Source organism: Dysidea avara, chromosome 7 (genome assembly GCF_963678975.1).
Source record: "Dysidea avara chromosome 7, odDysAvar1.4, whole genome shotgun sequence".
Classification (NCBI taxonomy): Eukaryota; Metazoa; Porifera; class Demospongiae; order Dictyoceratida; family Dysideidae; genus Dysidea; species Dysidea avara.
In genome coordinates, this window is record NC_089278.1 from 5493121 (window position 1) to 5516061 (window position 22941).

The 22941-nt window shown below is 39.5% G+C and overlaps 2 protein-coding genes across 2 annotated transcripts in view; both read left to right on the forward strand.

Annotated features, from left to right (window-relative positions):
- Positions 1–10014, forward strand: part of LOC136261922 (E3 ubiquitin-protein ligase rnf213-alpha-like) — a 132326-nt gene extending 122312 nt beyond the window's left edge. Inside the window, exon 82 of the mRNA XM_066056016.1 lies at positions 9761–10014. Within this exon, the coding sequence (XP_065912088.1) occupies positions 9761–9908 (148 nt within the window). The 3' untranslated portion in view covers positions 9909–10014. The remainder of the gene's footprint in view (positions 1–9760) is intronic.
- A 3910-nt stretch (positions 10015–13924) lies between these two features.
- The window catches only part of LOC136261923 (E3 ubiquitin-protein ligase rnf213-alpha-like), a 225384-nt gene continuing 216367 nt past the window's right edge, over positions 13925–22941 (forward strand). Inside the window, exon 1 of the mRNA XM_066056017.1 lies at positions 13925–14061. The gene's annotated coding sequence lies outside the window, so the exon portion shown is untranslated. The remainder of the gene's footprint in view (positions 14062–22941) is intronic.

Here is a 22941-nt window from a genome sequence, read left to right on the forward strand (position 1 = left end):
GGTAGTAAAAGCATAATGCAGCACATTTGCAGCCCAATTTTCATACAGATCGAACTAAGAATAATGGAATTATGCATGATTTTGAAACTTTCAAAAGCGATTTGTTGTCACACCTGCAGGGTAATTCACTTGATGGAATAACTTGAAAATCAGTTTGTACATGAAGCTACTATCATAGTGCAAACCTTTTGTGGTTTGAAAGTACTGAGAGTATTAGCTAAGTAGATATAAAGCAAAACCAAATATGTGACAAAAGCGCGATTGAGATACTCTAATAGAGCAGTCACTGAGAAGTAAAAAAAGTTGCACAAAAAAAATGTCGGAAAATTTCTTCGGGGTTCGAACCAGGGACCTCCACACCTATACACCCAAGCCTTTACCACTCTGGCACTGCTGTCAGTTGCTTACCTCACTCAATTTCTACCTTTTTGAATGAAAGTTCTGGTTTAGTACACTAGAATGATAACTTGTAGGGAAATTCTATGTTCTATATGCATTGCATTGAAGTGCTCAGAAAAAATGTGTGTTCTATTAAAGTACTATAAAAATTATGAAAATAGTCTATCATGCAGCCAAGTACAGTCAGTGTGGGTGGGCGACATACTCATTTTACTAAACCAGAAAATTTCGTTTTCATGTATCCGTTGCAGCCTCTTACAGGTGAGACCCTTTGATATGCAACAGCTAATTATGAGGATGGGGTTCGTGTAGATGTTCTGCTTCAGGATTCAGGGGAGGTGAACATCAGAAGGAATTTTTTGATGTCAAAGTGTTTAATCCAAATGCACCTTCATATCGTGGTACCCAAGTATCCTCACTTTATCGATGTTTTGAACGTGAGAAACAACAGAAGTATGAACAATGTATGGGGGGGGAGATGGTTTTTTAATCTCACTTGTAACTTGTATTTTCAACATTAACGGGTGGTATGAGTCATGCTGCTGCTGCTGTATTTTACAAAAGACTTGCTTTCCTTGTCTCTTTTCAGAAGGAGTTATCATATAGTTCTATGGTGTCATGGTTACACTCCTCTGTTATGTGTTTGAGAGGAGCTAGATCACACAGGGCTGTCCACTTTCACTAGGAGCACTTGACCTTGCACTAGCTGAGGATCAGGTGGCTCCAGCTCATTGATTGAAATTTGATCTTCAATTTTTGTGTAGCACTTTTAACATCTTTAGTGTTGGGGGTGGTGGCAAGGGGTGCTGGTAACCCCAGGAATGATAAAAAAATCTAAAAAGGTTTTCATGTATTCATAGCTCCATAGTGCTTGAACAGTACAATTAACCATTTCTGCTGTGGAAGCTTCCTCAGTGTAGGGCATTTCCCATTCCTAATTTGAGTTCAAATCTGCCCAGCTATCATTAGGGTATACACACCATCAAAATTCGGTTCTTCATATTGCCATGCAGTCTTTGACGATTCCTGTAATAAATTATCAAGGCCAACCATATAGGCTGGCTTTAGAACTTGCAATTACAAAAAGAAGTGATATCCACACAAAAACAGCCAAGCTGTGAAGCCTGGGTGAAAAAAGTTGTGAAATCAAAGGTAACAAATGGCTGCAGTGATGTTAATGCTAATAATGGCTGTGTGCATTGTTAAATTTATTGGTATTAACATCATTGCAGCCATTTGTTGGCCACCACCTTTGATTTCACAACTTTTTTCACTCAGGCTTTTTAAGGCCACACCCTTTTCACAGCTTGGCTGTTTTTGTGCAGTTTAATTCCTACTTCAGTCATATACTTGTGTCAGTATAAAGCTGAAAACCATCTGTCTCTGTCTGTCTGTCTGTCTGTCTGTCTACAATTCTTTGACATCAGAAGTTTATCTTTCCAACCACTGCATGCATCAATGCGGCTTTTTTGTGCCAAACAAAGTGCTAAGCTTAAACATCAAAAACTGCACTCCAATAGAGCACACAGGACAAACACACATAGACAGATATGCATTTGATTGGCCAGCCTACCTACTAATGTTCTATATATTCCCCTAAGTCCCTATATTAAGTAATTATAGTATACCACAATACTACAAAACTAAAAGACTTCAAGTTTCTGTACACAAAAAGGTTGGCTAAAGCAAAAAAACAAAAAGACATGCCACCTGCAGGATTCCAACACACATTCTACAACTTAAACTTTGTGTGCTGTGGTTTGCAATGGAATGCAACTAAAACCTTGTGGCCTTCAACATCCTGTGGAAAACAAATGATAGCAGTTGGAGACCTCATTCAAAAGCGATGTTAATATCAGATGATGCTTTGCTGCTTCTTTGCATTAAGAAAACTTTGGCACCACAAAGTGTTCAACTAAATGCTAAGGTAAATTAAATAAAGCTTGGCCAGTTTTTTTGTGTGTGTGTGTGTGTGTGTGTGTGTGTGTGTGTGTGTGTGTGTGTGTGTGTGTGTGTGTGTGTGTGTAGTAACTGGTTATTTGTTACCTACATGATAAACAGGTACCAGAGATTTTACCTATATGTGCTCAATCAATTTGTGGTAAAACGTTAGGCCAGTTCTTCATTATGGCGTGTATACAAACAAACAAGTGGCGTGTAGCTTGCATGTTATGGTATAAATGGAGGAACTAAGTAATGCATCCACATGGACAATTGCTTACTTTGCTCATGTATTGAATTACTGGTGTGTTCACACAAATATTAAAAGCTCAAATTATTAAACATTCCCTGCATGAAAAATATGAATGCTAGCAAAACAAAGAAATTCAATAGCCAATAGATTATATTAAAACAGCCAAGGCTGTGCAAACCACATGGAATTTGCACTGCAAAAAAATAGTCTTTGACATGAACAAGCTGATGATTTGACGAGGGCCCAAAGGGCCTGACGTTAAATCATAATTATATGAGTGAGATGAGCAATTGTAAGCCGTACATATGGCAAACTTTCTCTAATTGTATGCGTTGTAACAGAGCTACTAACTTGCTGTAATTGTGCTTGAATGAAGGAAATACCAGTGTTCATGGCTGCCCATAGGGGGGTGCTGCTTGCTCCGGATCCCACTTTACTTTTGCTGCCATCTCCCAAGTGTTCCTGCTACTTGGAAGGCACTTCTGTAAGAGATGAGCAATGTAATATGTACTGGGAGGGTGGGCCTTGGGCAGTGTTACATTTGCTCATCTCACTCATATAATTACGATTTAACGTCAGGCTCTTTGGGCCCTTGTCAAATCATCAATTATATTTCATGAGATCCGCTGCATGTAACACTGGTAGATTTTAAAGCCCATTAAGCTCACAAACTAGTACCATCTTTGATATGTCCAACGAGTAGCTGGAAAATTGATCATTACCCTTCTAAACAATAGTACTGATTCCCAACATTATGATACTTACCTTTAAGTACCTTAATTAACCCTGTCATTACCAAATGCAATATTCATTATAAATAGTGCATAAATTATGCATACAGACTAATAAAGTAAAGAATTCATATAAACAGTAGTACTAAGTTTGAGTTCTCCATCTGTTTCCATTTAATCCTGTTTGGGCAGTAGTAACATGCAATGTTAACCAATTGCTTCAACTTGAAATTGCTCTCTATAGGTTTCAGGTTGACTACAGTGTCATCCTACAGTTTCTATTTTTATTAGCTCCATCTGTACTCTCTCTGAGAAAGCACTACATAGCTTTACTGACAGGCTAATACATTACAAGTATTCTTATGTACAGCAATTTGTTCAGGGATCAACGTCCTAGTCCATCTTGGTTATCTGAACTACTAAGCACCTTCTGGGCATAAACCATCTTAGGTGTAGCTGACAATCGGTAGTAGAATCATCTGAACGTTGACTCCCTGCTCCAGTCTGCCATCTTGAGAACATCTGAAATGTGAAGTCCTCTCCCCACAGCTGCTGAAGCTGATGCTCCTCACACTGAGTAAGCTGTAAATTTGTTTGTATCAACACCTGCCTTCTTCAGAGTCCTTATTCCAGTGAGCTATTCTCTGAGAAGTCACTAGCTTGTGGGTTCCACGTAGGAAAGGAACAGCAGTGCAGGCTTGTTTGCCTGTATGTCTCTATATTTCCTCATAGACTCTTCATACTTACGGAGGCACTGCACCACGCAGAGATGGCTATCCTGGGGAAAAGATGCAAAGAAACAGTCCTTGAGCGGGTACCAATTTTCCTCTTCTTAGTAAGAGCTCTAGGCCAGTTTGAATAGCACTCCTACTGGAGTGTAGGACTTAAACCGCAAATCCAATGCATGTAGTTCAGATGTTTTGTTGGCGCTAACTAGTGCCATCAACAAGGCTAGCTTCCCTGACAAATCCTTTAAGGACATTTCTTCATTACTCCCTTGCCCCTTCAGCCAAATCAACACTGTTGTCACGTCCCATGTGGTTGAGTATCAAGGTTCTGGTGGTCTTGAGTTGTAAATGCCTTTCATCAGCTGGGGGTGCTGACCGATTGGAGTGTTCCCGATGGTGTTGTGGGTCATGGAGACTGCGGACCTGATGGTGTTAATCGTATGATATTGCAAGCCTTGTTCATAAAGATCTGCAAGGAAATGATTGGATTCCGCATGAAATGGGATCCAATTCCCATTCACTACACCAAAAGCTCCACTTTGCCCATCCAGACTGGTAAGTGGTGTTTGTCCCCTTGCTCCAACTTGCCAGCAGGAGGTCTGAAGCTTCCTTTGAAACTCCTGCTGCTGCATGGAGCTTCCTGATACTCTGCAAGCAACTAGTTGTAGGTGTCCTTGTTCCACCAGTGGGTGGAATTGATTGAGCGGGTCCTTTAGAAGGTCTCTGCGTCTTGGGAGAAGCAGAGGAGGCTCCACTAGGTTCTTAATCAGAGTCGGAAACCAGGCCTGGGAATGCCACCATGGAACCACCAGTGTGATGGTGCACTCTTCCAAGCAAATCTTCTGTAAGCATCTCCCTATCAAGCAAAAGGGGGAAGGCATATCCTTTCAGTGTCTTCCAATCCACTTGAAGGGCATATGTCCCTTGTGCAAATGGGTCTGGTTTCCAACTGATGAACTCTGGTTGAGCCTGGTTGCAAATAGGTCCACTTGGTAAGGGCCCAGAATGCATTGTACTCTCTGGAATACCTCCTTGTGGAGCATCCACTCTGCTGATATCTTGATTCTAGATCTGCTGTGGTATTCAGGGTACTTGGTAGGTGCTTGGCTATTAGGATTGGAGACACCACTACCACAGGTGACAGGCTTGGAGGGACAAATTCAGGGAATGTGTTCCCCCATCCTGTTTACGTATGCTACTGCACAACGGTTTTCCATTTTCAGGAGGACTTGGATGTTGCTCTGATGTTTCGTGAATGCCTTGATTGCAAACGATCCTGCTAGTAGCTCTAGGCAGTTTGTGTGTAACTTCTTCTCTTGCACCGTCCAGTGACCTCCCGTTTGAGTCCCATTGCACACGGCCTCCCATCCTTTCAGTGAGGCATCGGACTGTATTATCAGGTCTGGAGGGGGAGTAGAGATGTCCAATCTGTTCCAGCAATGCAGTAAGTGAATCCATCACATCAGTTTGTCCTGGGAGTCTTGGTTCGGTGTCACTGGTGACTTGAAGGAATCTGAAACTTTCAGTGTCTGGATCAGTTGGTGTTGAAGGCGCCGGAGGTGAAGGGGTGTAGGTAACACTGCTAGGCGGGCTGCTGACATTCTGCCAATCACTGCGGCCAACACTTGTGCTGTGGTGACCTCCTTTGACAGTACCTGGGAGCAGTTGTTGGTAATAAGTTGAACCTTCTCCTCTGGCAGGCGAAGTTTCATGGCTGCCGAGTCGATCAGAAGTCCAAGATAAACAGTATGGCGGGTTGGCTCTAGTGTGGACTTTGGAAGGTTGATAGTGAACCCCAATTGTTCTAATAGCTGGATTGTGTAGTACACCTGGTGTAACAGGGTGTCTCTGTTCTCGGCCAGTATGAGGATATCGTCCAGGTAGATGACCGTTCGCAATCCTTGAAAGCGCAGGTAAGCCATGACTGGCCTCAGCAGCTTTGTGAAAATTCTTGGCACACTGCACAGACCAAATGGCAGACAGGTGAACTTGAATGTGGTTTCCTCCCACACGAACCTCAGAAATTTCCTGTGCTTCCTTGCGATGGGAACCGAAAGATAGGCATCTTTTAGGTCCACCGTACACATCCAATCCATTTTCCACAACAACTCCTTGACTTTACCTATCCCTTCCATCTGGGTACTGGAAGTGGTGAAAGGTTACCAGCTGGAGCTGGTATAGGCATCCTTCCAGATTTGCTCAGTGCCATCAAAGGCAAGTTCCCAGGAGGAACAGCTGGCAGAAATTCAGGCTCTGCAAGGGAAGCAGGCCATAGTAGAGGTTCAACCATGTATGGACCAGTTCACCAGCAAGCTCTTTGTGATTCAGAAGAAAGACGGGTCACTACGTCCTGTAACCAACTTGAAACCCCTAAATATCGCTTCATAGAGAACCATCATTTCAAGGGATCTGAGGTGATCTGGTTCCAGGCTGGCAAGCAGAATTGTAGTTTCTCCGCTGGGGCTATTACTGTCTGGCTTTCCAGGGTGGTTAGCCGGAGTTGTAATAATTGGGAGGCTGGTAGTTTTGTTGCTGTTGATTGTTGGGGTACTGGCATTTGTTGTATGGCTTTGTCTGGCACTGAAATCCCCTGCTGCCGTATTTGCTGGGGGTGCCTTTGGACAAAAACTCCTCAGGTCAGGTTGTTCATCTGAATGGGCACGCTTCTTAGGGTTGAGGGGTGGAGCTGTGACCTTGGCTAGAGCTTTGTCTGTCTCCAATTTTTTGGATGCCTTTTCTAAGAATCCAGGTCCAAACAGCTTGTCTTTTCTGTCGTTATAGTCCTCTAAAGCCAAGGGTTTCAACTCAGGGTTGATTCTGGCCCAAGCAGTCTTCCGTCTCTATAAGGATATAGAGTGTGATGCGCTCCCCAGAACTACTAGTGCCCTCTGGATTACCACCTTCAGTTGGTCTGTATCTAGTTCTTCTTCTGGGTTAAGTAGATGAGCCCACATGCAGGTATGTGGCCCTGCTACCTCCAGAATGTGTTCTTGCATATTAAACATTGTCCGTTCTGTCCCAAAGTGAGGGTCCTTGCCCTTCTGTTTCAGTTGTTGTTTCACGTCTTCATCAAGCCTTGGTACCTCCTGGGCTGGGCAGTTAGGTTTGGGATAGTCTTGGATGATTGCCTCATGCTCATGCTCATGCTCATGCTCATGCTCATGCTCATGCTCATGCTCATGCTCATCCAAACTACGATTGAAATATTTCTCTAGAAGCGTGTACATCAGGTTTGGAGGATCCCATGTACCCGGTTTGACTCGATGGATGGGTCAAATGAGGAGTCTTGGTTGGGCTCCTGTAACACTAATTCATCACTGGAGTCTTCCTTTTCGCAGACCGTCTTGCCTTCAGGGTCTATTGATTTCCTGTGCACGGGCAGATTGCTGCCAATCTGTGACTGTTCGGGAGTATCAGATGAGGTAGAATCATGTCCCATCGAAGGCTGAGCAGCAGGAAACGCCACTGGAAAAGGTGTGAACAATGGTGGCGGAAAGGAGGGCTGCCACTTTGGCACCCCCATCCCACTAGCGGGAGGCATAGATGATCCTGCACCTCGAACCATCCCACTAGGGGTAAGGTGTGGTGCCACAGCACCAGGAAACATCCCACAAAGGAATTCATTCGTTGCCATAGCTCAAACTGTTTAGTGGGGTCGAGAAATCTTGCCTGTAGTTCATCGTCAAAGTTCTTCTGCAAGTTATCAGCCATCGCGATACAGGATCCGGAGCAAGCAGTGCCCTCCCCTATGGGTGGCCATGCTGTATATGTGGCAAACTTTCTCTAACTGTATGTGTTGTAATAGAGCTACTAACTTGCTGTAATTGTGCTTGAATGAAGGAAATACCAGTGTTACATGCAGCGAATCTCACGAAATATTACTACATTTTTCAGTTCCAGAATGGTGCTCCTGCATCATCTTCCCTGGTAGCTTGACACAGTGTCTTAGTGACTATTTATGACCTATATAACCTCTAAATGATTTCAAGCAGTTTGGAACTGTGCTAACAGATCTTTCAATGATTAATTAACTCTGTATGAAACCAAAGTAATAGCTTTACTTTATTTTGTTTGTCATATCATACAGTACGATAGTACTGCATAGTAGGGGTTGGTAAGAAATCGTATGGTTTCGTGGATTTTTGCACCTTAAAAAACAGCCTTGCAATAAGTTTTACCCGAAAAAAAACACCTGGAATGCATTAGTACTGTTATAATGATGCTGTACCTTGGTTAAACGAAGAGAAAAAGTTGAATGTTTCGATGTACAGTGAATTTTAAAATTTCAAAATTCACCTACATTTCATCTGCCTGCCTGCCTGCCTGCCTGCCTGCCTGCCTGCCTGCCTGCCTGCCTGCCTGCCTGCCTGCCTGCCTGCCTGCCTGCCTGCCTGCCTGCCTGCCTGCCTGCCTGCCTGCCTGCCTGCCTGCCTGCCTGCCTGCCTGCCTGCCTGCCTGCCTGCCTGCCTGCCTGCCTGCCTGCCTGCCTGCCTGCCTGCCTGCCTGCCTGCCTGCCTGCCTGCCTGCCTGCCTGCCTGCCTGCCTGCCTGCCTGCCTGCCTGCCTGCCTGCCTGCCTGCCTGCCTGCCTGCCTGCCTGCCTGCCTGCCTGCCTGCCTGCCCGCCTGCCTGCCTGCTGTAAGACCCAGTAGCGCTAGGTGTATGGCTCCAGAAATTTCAGACAGCCGAGGTAATGATGGTGGATTCATGAATCTGTTGTTTTGATTACGTTCTGTTCGCTGCACCATGCTGTTTACTTTCATGATTCATTCGTTTCTTTGTTGTTCTCAAAGGATAATTAATAGTTGTGGTGCTTAATAGTTGCGGCACACGCCACAACCCAAACACGTGATTTTAACGAAGTGTGAATACGTGTGTGTAAGATGAGGGTGAACGGGTGTAGTACCCAAGGAGTTCTCTCTAGCATCTAGGTAGTCGTTTTATATAGTCTTAGTTTAGCTTTTTTGTGAGGTAGCTAGTTGATGATGTCTTTGAGGGGCGGATGCACCTTGGGATCCAGACTTCTAAAAGCAAGGGTTCCACTCTTATTGTTTTACTGTAAAACCATCAACATTTAGGCCATTAGAAATGCAGCTGAAGCCTTAAACAGTTGCTGTAATAGCTTTAAGCAAAAGATAATTATTTTTAGAGGCGCTTATTGCGTACGAAGGTAAAAGAGCTGCTTTGAATGATATTTATACTATGTGGAAAACAAAGAGTATAATATAGCTAGCTAGACAAAAAAAGTAAACAAACTAGCCATTTAAAAAAAAAATTCCAAAGGAAGTAGGGGTTGATATAATATACAGGAATATACACGCTACAAAAAGTATGGGAACAAGTTTTAAAATGTTACAGCTGAAATGAGAAATGATCCAGCAGTAAAAAGCAAGGAAACAAGATTAGACGACTACTTGCTAAAATGAGACACACTTTAATCCCTAATTTGATGGTCTCATTTCAAGATGCTAGCCAAAAGTAGGCATTAAAGTGTGTCTCATTTTAGCAAGTAGCTGTCTAATCTTGTTTCCTTGCTTTTTACTGCTGGATCATTTCTCATTTCAGCTGTAACATTTTAAAACTTGTTTCCGTACTTTTTGTAGCGTGTATATTCACTGTATATTATATCAACCCCTACTTCCTTTTGAAATTTAAAATTTAAAAAATAGCTAGTTGTTACTAGCATTTACTAGTTTTGTTCTATGTGTAGATTAAAGGATACTATGGAGGGATTTTTGGAGCGACAAAACCTTCCTGAATTCCAGGAGTTGGAACACTTCCCTGATGATTTGCTGATGTGTCATGTTACTAATACCTGGAAGGAAATAGTGTTGTATCAAAATCAAGTTGAACACTAGTATATTAATTTAAAAGATAGTGTGAATACTGTTTAGCAAACAATTTTAAGATAATATGCTCCCTTTTTTTTGATTTTTAAGGGTATTGTATCAATGATAACCATAAGACCATGCAATGCATGTATGCATGCTGCAGACTGTGTAACACTGATTCAAAATCAGGAGTTATGGTATTGCATGAAAGGGTGCATTATTGCATGGATTTACAACCCCCATCATTACTGTAATAACAACTGGTTTCAAATTATATGAAAATGTTTCAATCTGAACATCACCATATCAACACAATAATTATTTTGGCGTATCAGTAGTGCATGCATGGATTTATGCCTCATTTTTATAAATTAAATGAGTGTTAAAATGTTTTATACATTACACATTGCAGTCAATTCATCAACTATTATATAACCACTTGTAAAGTAACTCGTCTTATGTTTCTTGAGATGAATATCCTAAACCTCCTGTATGTTATACTCACACACAGTGCAGGGGCATACACAGGAATTTTGAAAAGGGGTTTCCACTACAGCTAAGTGACTGTTATATAGAGTAGTTTATATTGCCTGACTGCTTTATGAGAGTCTCAATCTTTTCATCAAAATTGCAATTCAGAACAATGCTACAAGTGTTGCTATCATGTGAGAAGAAGCTATTATTTAACTAAGATAAAAGTTAAAAATATGTCCTGTTCCATGATAGATTCTGGAAGCCTGAAGTTTCAATTTCTTAATGTTTAGCTATGTGTAAAATCCAAAGGGGTTTCCTGAAACCACCCTGGGTACACCCTGCAGTGGAAGATTCAACAACTCCATGCTGGCTGTCAAATAGGCTATGATAAAAAATATATTGATTAATCTTCTCTAGTTGCAAATGGAAAGATCAAGGTATCTTTAAAAAAGCACTCACCATATAAAATACAAGTTGGGTAAATTGTCATAGTATTCTAATCATGTCAATATAGCTATAATTTTGCTTTTGTGACAGTAGATATATAGTTTTCAAAGTCTGTCATGGCCATGGCGAAATTTCCTATTTTTACTACACATAAACATACTGCCCAAAAAAGTGTTTTCAGTTCATGCCAACTGTTAACAGACTGTACTATTTGAAAACATCAACCCACCTATAGCTATTAATTTATTCATAGTGATATTCTACTGGAAAGTTAAGAAGAGTTATATAGTACATGCATACAGCAGCTTACTTATAATTATTATGCTATAGCGTATAATTTTGAGCATATTATATATATATATATAGGTGCCTAAAGCATGCGACAATTAAGCGTATTAGACATGCCTTGCATGGCTGTACACGTATATATAGGGTAATCTCTGTAAATGTATAGAAATTGCACAAAAATATTTGTAATTTGTATACTGAGACACCAAGAGTAATTATTTCATTGTGGGTTTATTATTTCATGCTCTAGCTGTTACTCTTGTACATGCAGTACATGAAATTCCTTGAAGTTTATACACAACATACACATGAATAAAAATTGAAATTTAATCTATAGGTTCTTGATTGATTATAGCCTGTATAATGTGATGGAAATCTGTGATCTGTCATGACATTAGCAACATGTTGTGTTCTTGGTTATAGACTCCAATCACATACATGTCGCATTTCCAAATATATAGTAGGCATATGTTCCTGAGTCCCAACCATGCATAGTCAGAAATTCTAATAGAACAGTCATGTACTTATTTAGATGAAATGCAACCAACTAAAATTTTATTTGAAGCTGAAACATAGCAATAAATTTAATTAGCTGCATGACATGATAAATGGTGTCTTTATGAGCATAATATATAGCCTCATGCCTATATAAATTTATTATTTTCCATTGCTGCACAGCTTCAATTTGAAAGATTATAAAGCTACATATATGTGACTGGATTTTGGAAAAACGATCCAAATCACGCATTAGAAGTTTCGAGATAAACGGTTTCAAAGAATTCAAGCCAGCGTAACTCTCCAAGGATAGCAAGCACGCGTATGAAATTTACACAAAAGATGCATCAATCTGTTGCCTTTCAGGCCACTTCCAGTACTTGTAGCTGCTTGTAGAGTTGCCTGCCAAATAATATAGAAAATCTGTGCAGTTGGACGAGCAAAGTAGTATCACGAGTGCTCACAAAGGGGTGGAGGGTGGCAGGGGTGGATCTAGGATTTCAGAAGGGGGGTGCTAACTAGGGATGGACATTTATATATGTGGCAAGAAAGTTGATACAACTAGTACTCAGGAAAATTTGGCCTACTGAGATTGATCTGAATTTGGTAGTAATTTTGAGTGAAAAATGATGATACTTTGTTTATCTGATACCACTATTCCCCTACAGTTTGTCAATATAACGAAAGGGCACAGCCAGTAGCCAAAATTTAATCTTAGACTAATATCTTAAAGAACTAGTAGTGGAAACATATGGGTATCAGCTGCACATGATCAAATTTAGTGTTTTGAAGTATAGCATATTACAGTCTCATGGCTCAAACTACACTAGCTGTCCAAACAGTGGAGAGGGCAAGTAGACTCACCAGTGTGTGGAGTGTACGTGCACTCAGCATGTATAGAATTCTCCAGCTAGGGGGCTCTGGTGGCATACTCCCCTGGAAATTTTTGGAAAACGGCTATCACAAGATTGAATCTAGAAGCTATTTTTAACCAAATGTGGGTGCAAGATGAATGAGTTCAATTGGAAGTAATTTTAAATGAAAAACAACTATACAGTTTCTTGCTATTGGATTTTAAGAAAATGTATAATAGTGGCTTGTCAAAGAGTGTATAGTTAATTGAATATAAGGTCATGAAGAATATTTCAAACACAAGATTCAATATAGCCACTGTTCTGTGGTGCAAGTTGCTAACTTTTAAAATGATGGATCCATCCATCACCATAAATTGTATTACAACTAGTCTACAAATACAACTAGCTTTTGGCCACAACTAACCACTTTTTAGCACACAATTGCAATATGATCATGACAACATAAATGCTGCAGTATCATTTAAGCGGCTCTTAATGGTGTTTGCACCAAAATCATGAGGGGATATCGGTGTGGCTTCAGCAATGGTGAGTATTGATATTCTGTTTAATCACCTTATGATACTTCTATACTATGCCTCCAACTGTATGTGTATTACAACTTGACCACACTCTGATGAGATTCCATAATTGTAAATTTACAGTTTGTATTGTTATAGTAGTGTTCATACTTATAATCCCCGGTAGCATGTAAACTTCACGATCAATAAGAATAATACGTATGTAGCCACAACTCATGATCTACTTGCCATCCCAACAAATTGAAATATCCTTTTTTTTTGAAAAAAGTAAGATCAAAGGGAAATACCACATGCACATTTTTGTGGTTTGACCTTTTCCATTGAGTAATTATAATGAATTAGCTATATATTTTAACAAGTATTCCAAAAATCTAATTAAACAGAAAGGTTTTGTGACAATCATTGACAAAGTTATGGCCATTTTTGCAGCTGTGTAGTATTTTCTAATTTCTTTGAGTGGTCACATCTTAAAGGGAGATCAATAGAATCGGCCAAATTGAGTTTCTTAGTATATAGTAGAGTCCACGTCTATGCCAAATTTCATGAAAATCCGAAGGAGTCAGGATTTTTTTCAGTGTTGATTTGGTATGGAATGACCCTATGATGTAATTGACATGCAACCACTGGAGCTCTGTACTGGCACACCAATCCAATCTATCTGGTGTGGGAGGACTCGGAGATAAAAGTCTCGCTGCCAGCAAGCTTGGTAAAGAATAGCTAGCTAACCTTCCTGCCTTTTATCTGCAAATGCTATGATTGCTATCCCACTATAGGGACCTGTGAGAAGGCTAAAGCCCGTGAATACAGGGAGTCATAAACATGTAACCTATTGAAAAAAAATATGGGGGTTTTGGTAGGTGTTAAGTGCCAGCTGCGCGTTTTAAACAACCGGCTGTCCGAGAATTAAATGGGCGCCCGCTCAAGGTGTCACTCGATCATGTGCGAAGTTAAGCCGGGAATTTTCTCTTGTTGATCTAGAATTTCACGAATTCTTTTTGCCATGGGCGTTACTGTATACTATATCCGTTGTTAATTCCTAAACTTGCTATTGATTGGTCTTCTAGCAAAGTGCCAGCTGCCGCTGTGAGTACTTTAATTTGTTGGTAGTCTAGTTGTACGGATTTGTGTTGACAAGATAATTGTTTAGTGCACGTTTAATTGTGATTCTCGATCTATATAGTAGTGAAAATGACGAATGGGAGAGGGGAGGCTTGACAATTATAAACGTATCCATGCTGGCTGGCGTGTACTTTTCTTGAAGATGCGCACCACTCTAGTCATAGTCTATAGTATAAAGTACTGGTGAGTCAAGGGCGGACCCGCACCAGACTAGAACTAGGTATCAACAAGGGGCTCGGAAGTTGAAACATTTAATCTTTTAAAATGAATTTTATAACACTGAAATCTAGGGGCAATTCAACTTGATTAGCTATTTCACAGGTGAAAATCCCAAGAGTATATATAGGTAGTGATATCCAACCTCGTATTGTTAGTACAGGGCTGTATAATCTTCTTTAACAACCAATTCTTACTTTCAAACAAGTTATCACTAAGCGAAATCACGTCTGTGCTTCTAAATTCAGCTTATTTCGTTTTGTAATTACAAAGTTATCGCATTTCAAAGTCAAAAATCCATTAAAATTTAGGCTTCAGACAATTAGAGACAAAATGTATTACGGTCATGGAACTAGCTTGTTGTTTCAGTACAATGATGTTTCTGCAACATTGCAGTTGGATTTGAGGGGCTTCATGGTTTCCTAGGTTTTTGTTAGAGATGGACCGATACCACTTTTTACCAATATTTCCGATATGAGTATTTGTACTGAAATTATTTGCCGATACCAATACCGATACCGATACTGTACATTGAAGCCTAGACAAGTTTATTATAGAAATTTCATTGTTGTGATACATAGCTAGCTATTAAAATTGATTGATCTCAGTTCAATCAAGTTTTAAAATATTCATTGTGTAACAGCTAAACATGATAAACATCATGGTGGATTACTAATTTCTTGATTTGAGGTAGTTTTCTTGTATGCTTATTGATAAGGCAATTGATTGCGTGGGCAGCCGATAATTGTGCAGTGTTTGTTACAGCTTTTCAACCAAACCTTTTCATGAAAAAGCAAGCCAAGTAGTCATAAACTTATTTCTTGAGGAACAACTGCACTATCATTTAATTACAAAGGATTCACGTGCTCTAATATATTAGAATACACATGGAGCAATTACAGCAATAATTGGAAAAGAGTAACAAAGGCTTTGTTTCGCTACTTTGTTGGCTCAACTAAGTTACTGATTAGCTCAACTAAGTTATTAGCTACTAGAATCTTAGCTAGAGATGGTTTAATAAAAGTGGTGAGTGTCTACTGTGGTATCTGTACCTTGTATTACCGATACCGATCCGATACCGATATCACTGGTATCAGCATCGATACCGATACTATACTGGTATCGGTATCGGTCCACCTTTAGTTTTTGTTAGTGCTAATTTCAAATCTGACAAGCGTACAAGCCACAAATGCAAGGTATGGTTAGTATAGCAGGCGTTTATACCCTATTTTACTGTCTGTATGCAATATTTTTCTCATGTACGCACTTCAGTTGAGTGTATTAAGATGTTTTTGTTATATTTGTAATGTAGTTGAGCTGAGCAATGTGCATACTAGCTCCGCAATCCAGTTTGTTTACTTTGTAGTGTCATTGAATGGATAGAATATTGGCATTGGACAGCTGTGTAATAAGATAGGGCTGTATGCTGAAATGATTCAATAGATTTTAATGGAAATTATTGATATAAATGGGATCACTGAAGGCATTGCTCTAGAACTAAGCTAATTTTGCAGAAACAGTAATTTTCCCTGTTGTAAGTTTGATACATGGTTGAAAGCACTATGTTCCACTTCTTACCTGTAGACATGTTAAGAATAGTTTTAGCGGTTTATATGAACAATTTGGGTCGGTCTAGTTTTATTAAAAATGTAGAAACCACTAGTTAATTTTCCCTTCGGTGCCATTTTTGCTATGTAAAATGGGCCTTTTTAATGACATTGTAATAGCTGTAACTTCACTATAGAATACAGTATTGATCTGAAATTTTTGGTAGAAGTTGCATGTTAGTAGTGCTTTATATGGGGTGTGTCATCATATGTGCTAATTGAGAGTTTTTTTGTTGGACATCACTAATATAGGGTCAAAAAAAAAAAGAGTATAGGGTCAGTAGGTTGACATAGAAGTAAATATATTAACTGTACAAAAGTAACAAAACACAACATTATACAAGTGAGGGTGTGTGATCTCAATGAAACGGCCACTCGTTTGCATCATGGTGTGTTTCTAAACTAGGTTTTGATAAGATATTTGTAGGCAAACAGTAGTTAAATGTACTGGAAGAATACAAGGTTTGTGTTCATAGTTTCTAGTGATATTTTAGCTTTATTTTCCACTTTTTGAATATTTTTTGTTTGTTTTGATTTTTAACAAGTGGGTTGGTTGAGCCCGTGAAGTAACTGTCGTGACCTAGTTGATACATAGTAGATTTTGTGTATAATATCAAGAAGTTTGCAGAGATTTGCCTCCTCTGTACTGATTTGTTCAATATGTGACCAGATTATACAAAACTGATCCAAATCGCACATCAGGCAAAATCAAACTAATACCACCAGTGGATAGCTACACCAGTGCTTGAAATAATGGTCGGACATCTGACATTTTCCGACCAAAATTGGTGTTTGTCCGAACATGTTCTATTTTGGTCGGACATCATGTCCAACCAAAATTGGTATAAAATTTACTCAGACAAATGCTTATCAGACTTAATATAATAATTTTTCATGGTAAAAGTATTCAATGTTTGAACAAGTTTTATAAATGTTTGGTCAAAAATAGTTTAGTTTAGGTGCTATGTCCTAGCATTTTTGTCTGCTTATTTCAAGCACTGTACACTACCAGTCTATTGGTTTTGACCCTCAGCATTACTCAAACTACTCAAGGCTGGTTTTAACAGACATCTCTTCTGGTTGGTGTGGAGAGCTCGAATGGCAGTTTCAGGCCTTCTGGAGGGTCTGGCTTGGCAAGAATCAGTGGTTTACTGGTGGATGGCCTGATAATGTTAGCCAGAAATTTATTCTGTTGATTTTGCTACATATCAGCCACTAAGAAGCCAGCACAGCACTGTAATCTCGTGTCTGGACTCTGATTGTGGTCTGCCTCCATTTTGAAGTCTATCTCTTGCCCACCCCTCCTCCCCTTTGTGAGCACTCATGATTAGGGCTGAGCAATACTGCCATTTTAGTATCACGATCGATACTAAAGCCACTATTCGCGATACTGAATAGTTGACGATACTTACAAATAATTCAATCATAGCTGGTGCTACATAGTGTATTGCTTAGTATTCCTGCAGGAAGTGCATCAAACTAGCCACTTCCTGCAGGAAGTGCATCAAACTAGCCACTATCATCCTTGTTTACAGTAACAGTTATTGTAACACATGCTTTGAGGTTATGTTATGGTGTTCACACCTCTCTGCATGGGTAACCAGGTTATTACTTACAAGGATTCTTAGCCTAGTACAGCATAACAAATGGATTTTTAATGACAATAATGTACAGGCATGGTATCACGATAGTTAACAACAAAATATCGCGATATCGATACTTTCAATGTATCGCTAAAACAATAGTATCGCTCAGCCCTACTCGTGATACTACTTTGTCCAATTGCTCGGATTTTCTATCTTATTTGGCTGAAAACTCTACAAGCAGCTACAAGTACTGGAAGCGGTCTGAAAGGTAATAGAATGATGCATCTTTTGTGTAAATTTCATACGCGTGCTTGCTATCCTTGGCGAGTTATGGTGACTTGAATTCTTTAAAACCGTTTATCTTGAAACTTCTAATGTGCGATTTGGAACATTTTTCCAAAATCACATATAAAACTACACTTTATACTTGCATATCTTTTCTCTCAAAATCACCATCAGATAGAGCAACTCTTGGTGAATGGGATGATACCAAATGAAGCCAGGTACACCAAACACATGCCACAACATATGCACAATACAGTATCCATGGAAATTTCTGATACATTCGCTCATATCTTGTGACATATTTGGGATATTCTGGATTTGCTGCTAAGTTCTTGTCCATCCTTGTTACAAGCTATAGTGAGCATTCATAGCTATTACTTTTAATACTAAAGTTGAGGGTTAGTTTTATTCTATTAATTACGTGCTGCTGAGCGAGGTTACACACTATATTTTTGGAATGAATTCTGCCTGCATGATATATTGTGTGGAAATTACTGTACATGCTACCAAGAAATGAAGTGACAAGAGATGACTATGAATCCTAGCAAATGTGACTGGCTCTGTAAGAACCCCACATGTTTGTTCAAGCCTGAGTTTACAGTAAACACAATGGGTCAAATTATAAAAAATCTTAAAATCTTTTGTACACCTGTTTCACAATGAAGGAAAGTGTAAAAGCCTTGTTATCATTGTATTCCCCAAAAGCAAGAAGAGTTTGAAATTTTTTTTTGTTTCGTGTCAGCACTTTCATGGAGACACAAGATAATGAGCATCAACCTACCTTTCATTGGATGTGTGGTTCACTCTTGTTTTTTTAGAAAGACCTATAATCAGGGCTTATTATAAACTAGCACTGGTACCTGCCCTATATGCAGCACCATTTCCACACTCAAATAAGCATTAAACATCAGCATGTTCGTGACCCACAGCATGCATCACTTTTAAAGCACATGAGCCTGCAAGTATTATACTGAAATAATATGAGCATTCAGGTACTCCAGCAGTATTACTAGTCACTAAGCTAAGCTAGAACAACTGTAGTAATGTGCGTACCTACACAGTAATGTGCATACCTACACACAGGTGCAAGCACATGGTGCTATCCTATAGTATTAGGCTATACATAACTTACTGGCGTAAAAAAGAAACAACCCTAGCATTGGTATCTGCCATACAGTGCAGTATGCTGGCCTTACATATATTAGCTTACTGACAATGCAAAGAAATATAACATAGCATAGAAATATAATGTAGCATCAGGTACAGCACTGGTACCTGCCCTACAGTGCAGGTACCAGTCCTTTAGTAACACTATGTAAGTAAAAAGTTATGCATCAGCATTGCGATGTCAATGTACTAAAACAATACCACACCCCTGCTTCATTTGCTACCTTACATTCAACTTATACTACTTACAAAAGCACGTAATCATAGAAAAAAAACAATGTAGATGTTTTGACTGAAACATAAGAGTATGGCCTTGCATAAAAAGTTATGCATGTAGTGAGAGAAAAAGTTAAGATAGCACGAAAAAAGTAGATATTACAGAAAAAAAGCTTAGCTAAAAAAATGGAAAAGGATAGATTTAGCCTTACTGCTTTTGATGATTATCGTGCGAAAGATTGCTGGATTCAGTCACCCAGCGACATGTGATGCATTCAACATGAAATTCAGTGATGGAGTAGTGTATTATGTTTAGCGTCCATAGGCCACTGTAGTGTAATATCTCATGTGTAGTATACAGTTAACCCTTAAAATCTGCATACGCCGATAGATCGGCATTTACACATGGCTGTAAAACAAAGCATTGTAACTTACGAATCATTCTTCCTATGGCTACGTAATCAATGCCATTTTATTTGTAATTGAACAAGGTTTAAAATGGTACCTAGGGGTTAACCCTTGCTTGAAAGCATGGGCAAAAACTCACTCTGAAACTATCATTATGCAAACTAAGCATGCAACCTCTTACATACCTTTAGAAATATCTCCTTCCTACTTCATCAGATTCGTGTGAAATAAACATGAGGCAATTCCCCCATTCAATAGTGAGTCATGCCATATATAGCTCACGTGATTTAATTAATTGTTATTATGGCTGCCGTCACCAGTATCAAGAAATAACAGAAAATTGAGTCACTGTTTTTCATTGCTCCGTAACAAGTAAGCCTCTGTTGATACAGTGATTATTTAGACTAGTAAATTTTCTGTTGGTATATGGCTTTAGGCTAATAGTTTAGGCTAGTCATGCTAGACAGGTCATTTAAATTGGTTTTTTGTAATCATGTATTCCTTAAAATTATGTGCAGGTTTAAGGGTATAAGTTGAAAGTTGTAACAGAATGCCTCACTCTGATACTGTACTTGCCCTATCTGTGCAAGTTATATTGGTATTTTGAAATAGGTGGAAATTATACACAGCTAGTGCTAACAGTTATACATGAAAAGGTCCACATAGCTAACAGTAAAAAAAAGCACCAAAAAGGTTCAGAATATATTAGAGAACTTGTACATTGACAATAGAAAAAAGTTGCCTAACCACTTGCTACACGTCATACATGATTATAACATGAGTAAACCTTGCTTATAAAATGCGTGCATAGGTTGAATGGCACAGGTGTTAACTTGCAGTTTGCATGCGGTTTATAGAAGAATTCAGGCGAGTTTTTGCTCTACACCCTTGCATTCAATGCACTGTAAATGACGAATGGTGGCAGTTAGAAGCTTCATTTAAATTTTACTCTGAGATGATGAGCACTTTGTTTGGCACAAAAACCGCTTCAATACATGCAGCAGCTGGCAAGAAAAGTGTGTGAACTCAAATGAAATGCAGATGGATGGACGGACGGACGGATGGCTTTTCAGCTTTATATATAGATGCCAGCACGAATTTTCTAACAAACTTGCAGGTAGTCAGACAAACGTGTAGTTGGCCAGGATACACCTAATATTTGGACATAAATGTACAGCATATACTGCTGAGTGGCCTGAATGTTGTTAAACCAGGCGCACGCCCACAGCCGGCCAAAGGCCGGCTGTGGGCGTGCGCCTGGTTTACTGTAATTGTTTCCGTAAAAGTGTGTGTGTGTACCTATCTATCTACATATGTACCTATGTACCTATGTTTGTCCGTACGCACCCACGTGAGCAAAATCGTTTCATAACGGTAAAAGCAGCTTTTACGTAAGAAGTAAAAGTGAAATGAAGTCTGTATTAAACTTTTGCACAGGTGAACTTTGCTCTGAGGTGGTTTCTTTTCGGCGGACTGAAATACGGGTGTGGTGACTTTCCTCAGACTACCTTCCCCTTGAGGTTTTCAGGCATTTAGCAACTGAAAAACAACGGTGCAGGCCTCGTACACTGCCAGGAATAGCCTATCGCTTCGAGTTGAAAGGGGGCGTATCCCTTACGTACGCGAACGAAAATGAAGAGCAGCTTTGAGGCTTTGTCGAGAGAATTTGTGGGAAAAAACACGTTAGTCACACTATAAAACAGTTTAGAAGATAGTTTTGTGCGTAATATGTTGGTAAAAGCGGTTTATTTAACAAACGCTTCCTTAGCAGTGCATAGCAACGTAATTGAACGAATTACGAATATTTCATGAATTACGAAATACGAGAAATAGCTAATTATATTATTGCACAACCCAAACTACCCTATTGTAAAGTAGTAATACATAGTTGGTTAATTCATAGTAGTATATATTGTCTATAGTTATTCCAGATGAGTTAGCTAGTTGCATGGCGCCTGGTTTTTAGAAGTAGCACAACATCAACTTGTTTTTCACTACCACAAACTGCTGTACAGCTGCTTTCATACCATAGTAGGAGGTACAATGCACTTACCCCTGTTTTTCTTGTGTCCCATTTCTTTTCATGTGCAGTGCAAAGATATTGATTAATGGGTAGCAAGCAGGTTGTTAGTTTTGTGTGTTACCTACCATATAGGTAGAAATGAATTTTATACCATGCTTCCAAAAGTTTACATAAGCAAATTGATTTTAGATGTTGTTCTCCATGTGTATGACTGTATTTATAATGGGAAAAACATAGCCGAAAACTAAGTGAAATGGCTACCTTGCATATTTATTTTCAAAGGGGTGCATTTTCTCATGTAGTGTTATAGAAGTTAATATAATGTATTAGAAAATGGTATGCATAATATGCTTTGATCTTTGGAGGATAATGAGGTCTTTAAAATCCACTAAGAGACCTGCTAGCAGGTTCTTAAAATGGTTAGAAACCTGCTAGCAGAAAAGACCTCAAGCATCACAAATCTCACTTTTGATCATTGATTTGTAATGCTCCCTCCAAGCATATTCATGCTGATAGCCTGCATTGGGCAACCAACATGTGGTTAACCACTCTACCCATTTTATAGCCATGCCTAATAGAATTTGATTATGGGAACTAATGTTGTACGTATGTTTGTAATGATGAACAGGGAAGTCCAGAAATATCACGGAAATTCTGTTTATTGCCCATCTGTTTCTAGAGTGTTTTAAGTCTTTTTTCGTCTTCTATTAAGCTATGGATGGACTTCACTAAGACCTAAATGGGTAAGCTTCCTTGTAGAAACGTTATTTTGTGCTACGTGTAAAGTGGGTGTGGTCCATATTTGAAATGTGCCTGTCCTTCGTGCTACTGTGGCGCCACTGAAGGCACAACTTATGAAAACTTGTTCCCATTGTATGAATCCACACAAGCTGCTTCTTTGACACATGTGGTCTTTACACTGCTGTGACACCATGGCCTAGGCATTGGCTACCGCTAACCTGGCTCGACATTATCGATCACTGCTGTTTCCAGCTGTGTCAGATCTAAGTGTAACTTGTGAAAGGAAGTGATGCGAGCTTTGATTTTTCAACACTTAGACAAAAGTGCATTCAGTCTTCCGTGATATTTTAACAATGTGTGACGATTTCAGTACATAACCCAATTCCACAATGACTCCACCTATATGCCCATATAAAATGTTTACGTTTTCTAAGTCGGTTAGAGACCACGCTCTCAGATCTTCGTGAATTTAAAAACCTTTCTTCGCCCAGTTTTTAAAATCCACAAAGATCCTTGTGCTAGGTCTCTAACTTACACTTGGTCCATACACTTGTAATGGTCCATACACTTGTAATGAAGTACTATTCTGAAGGTA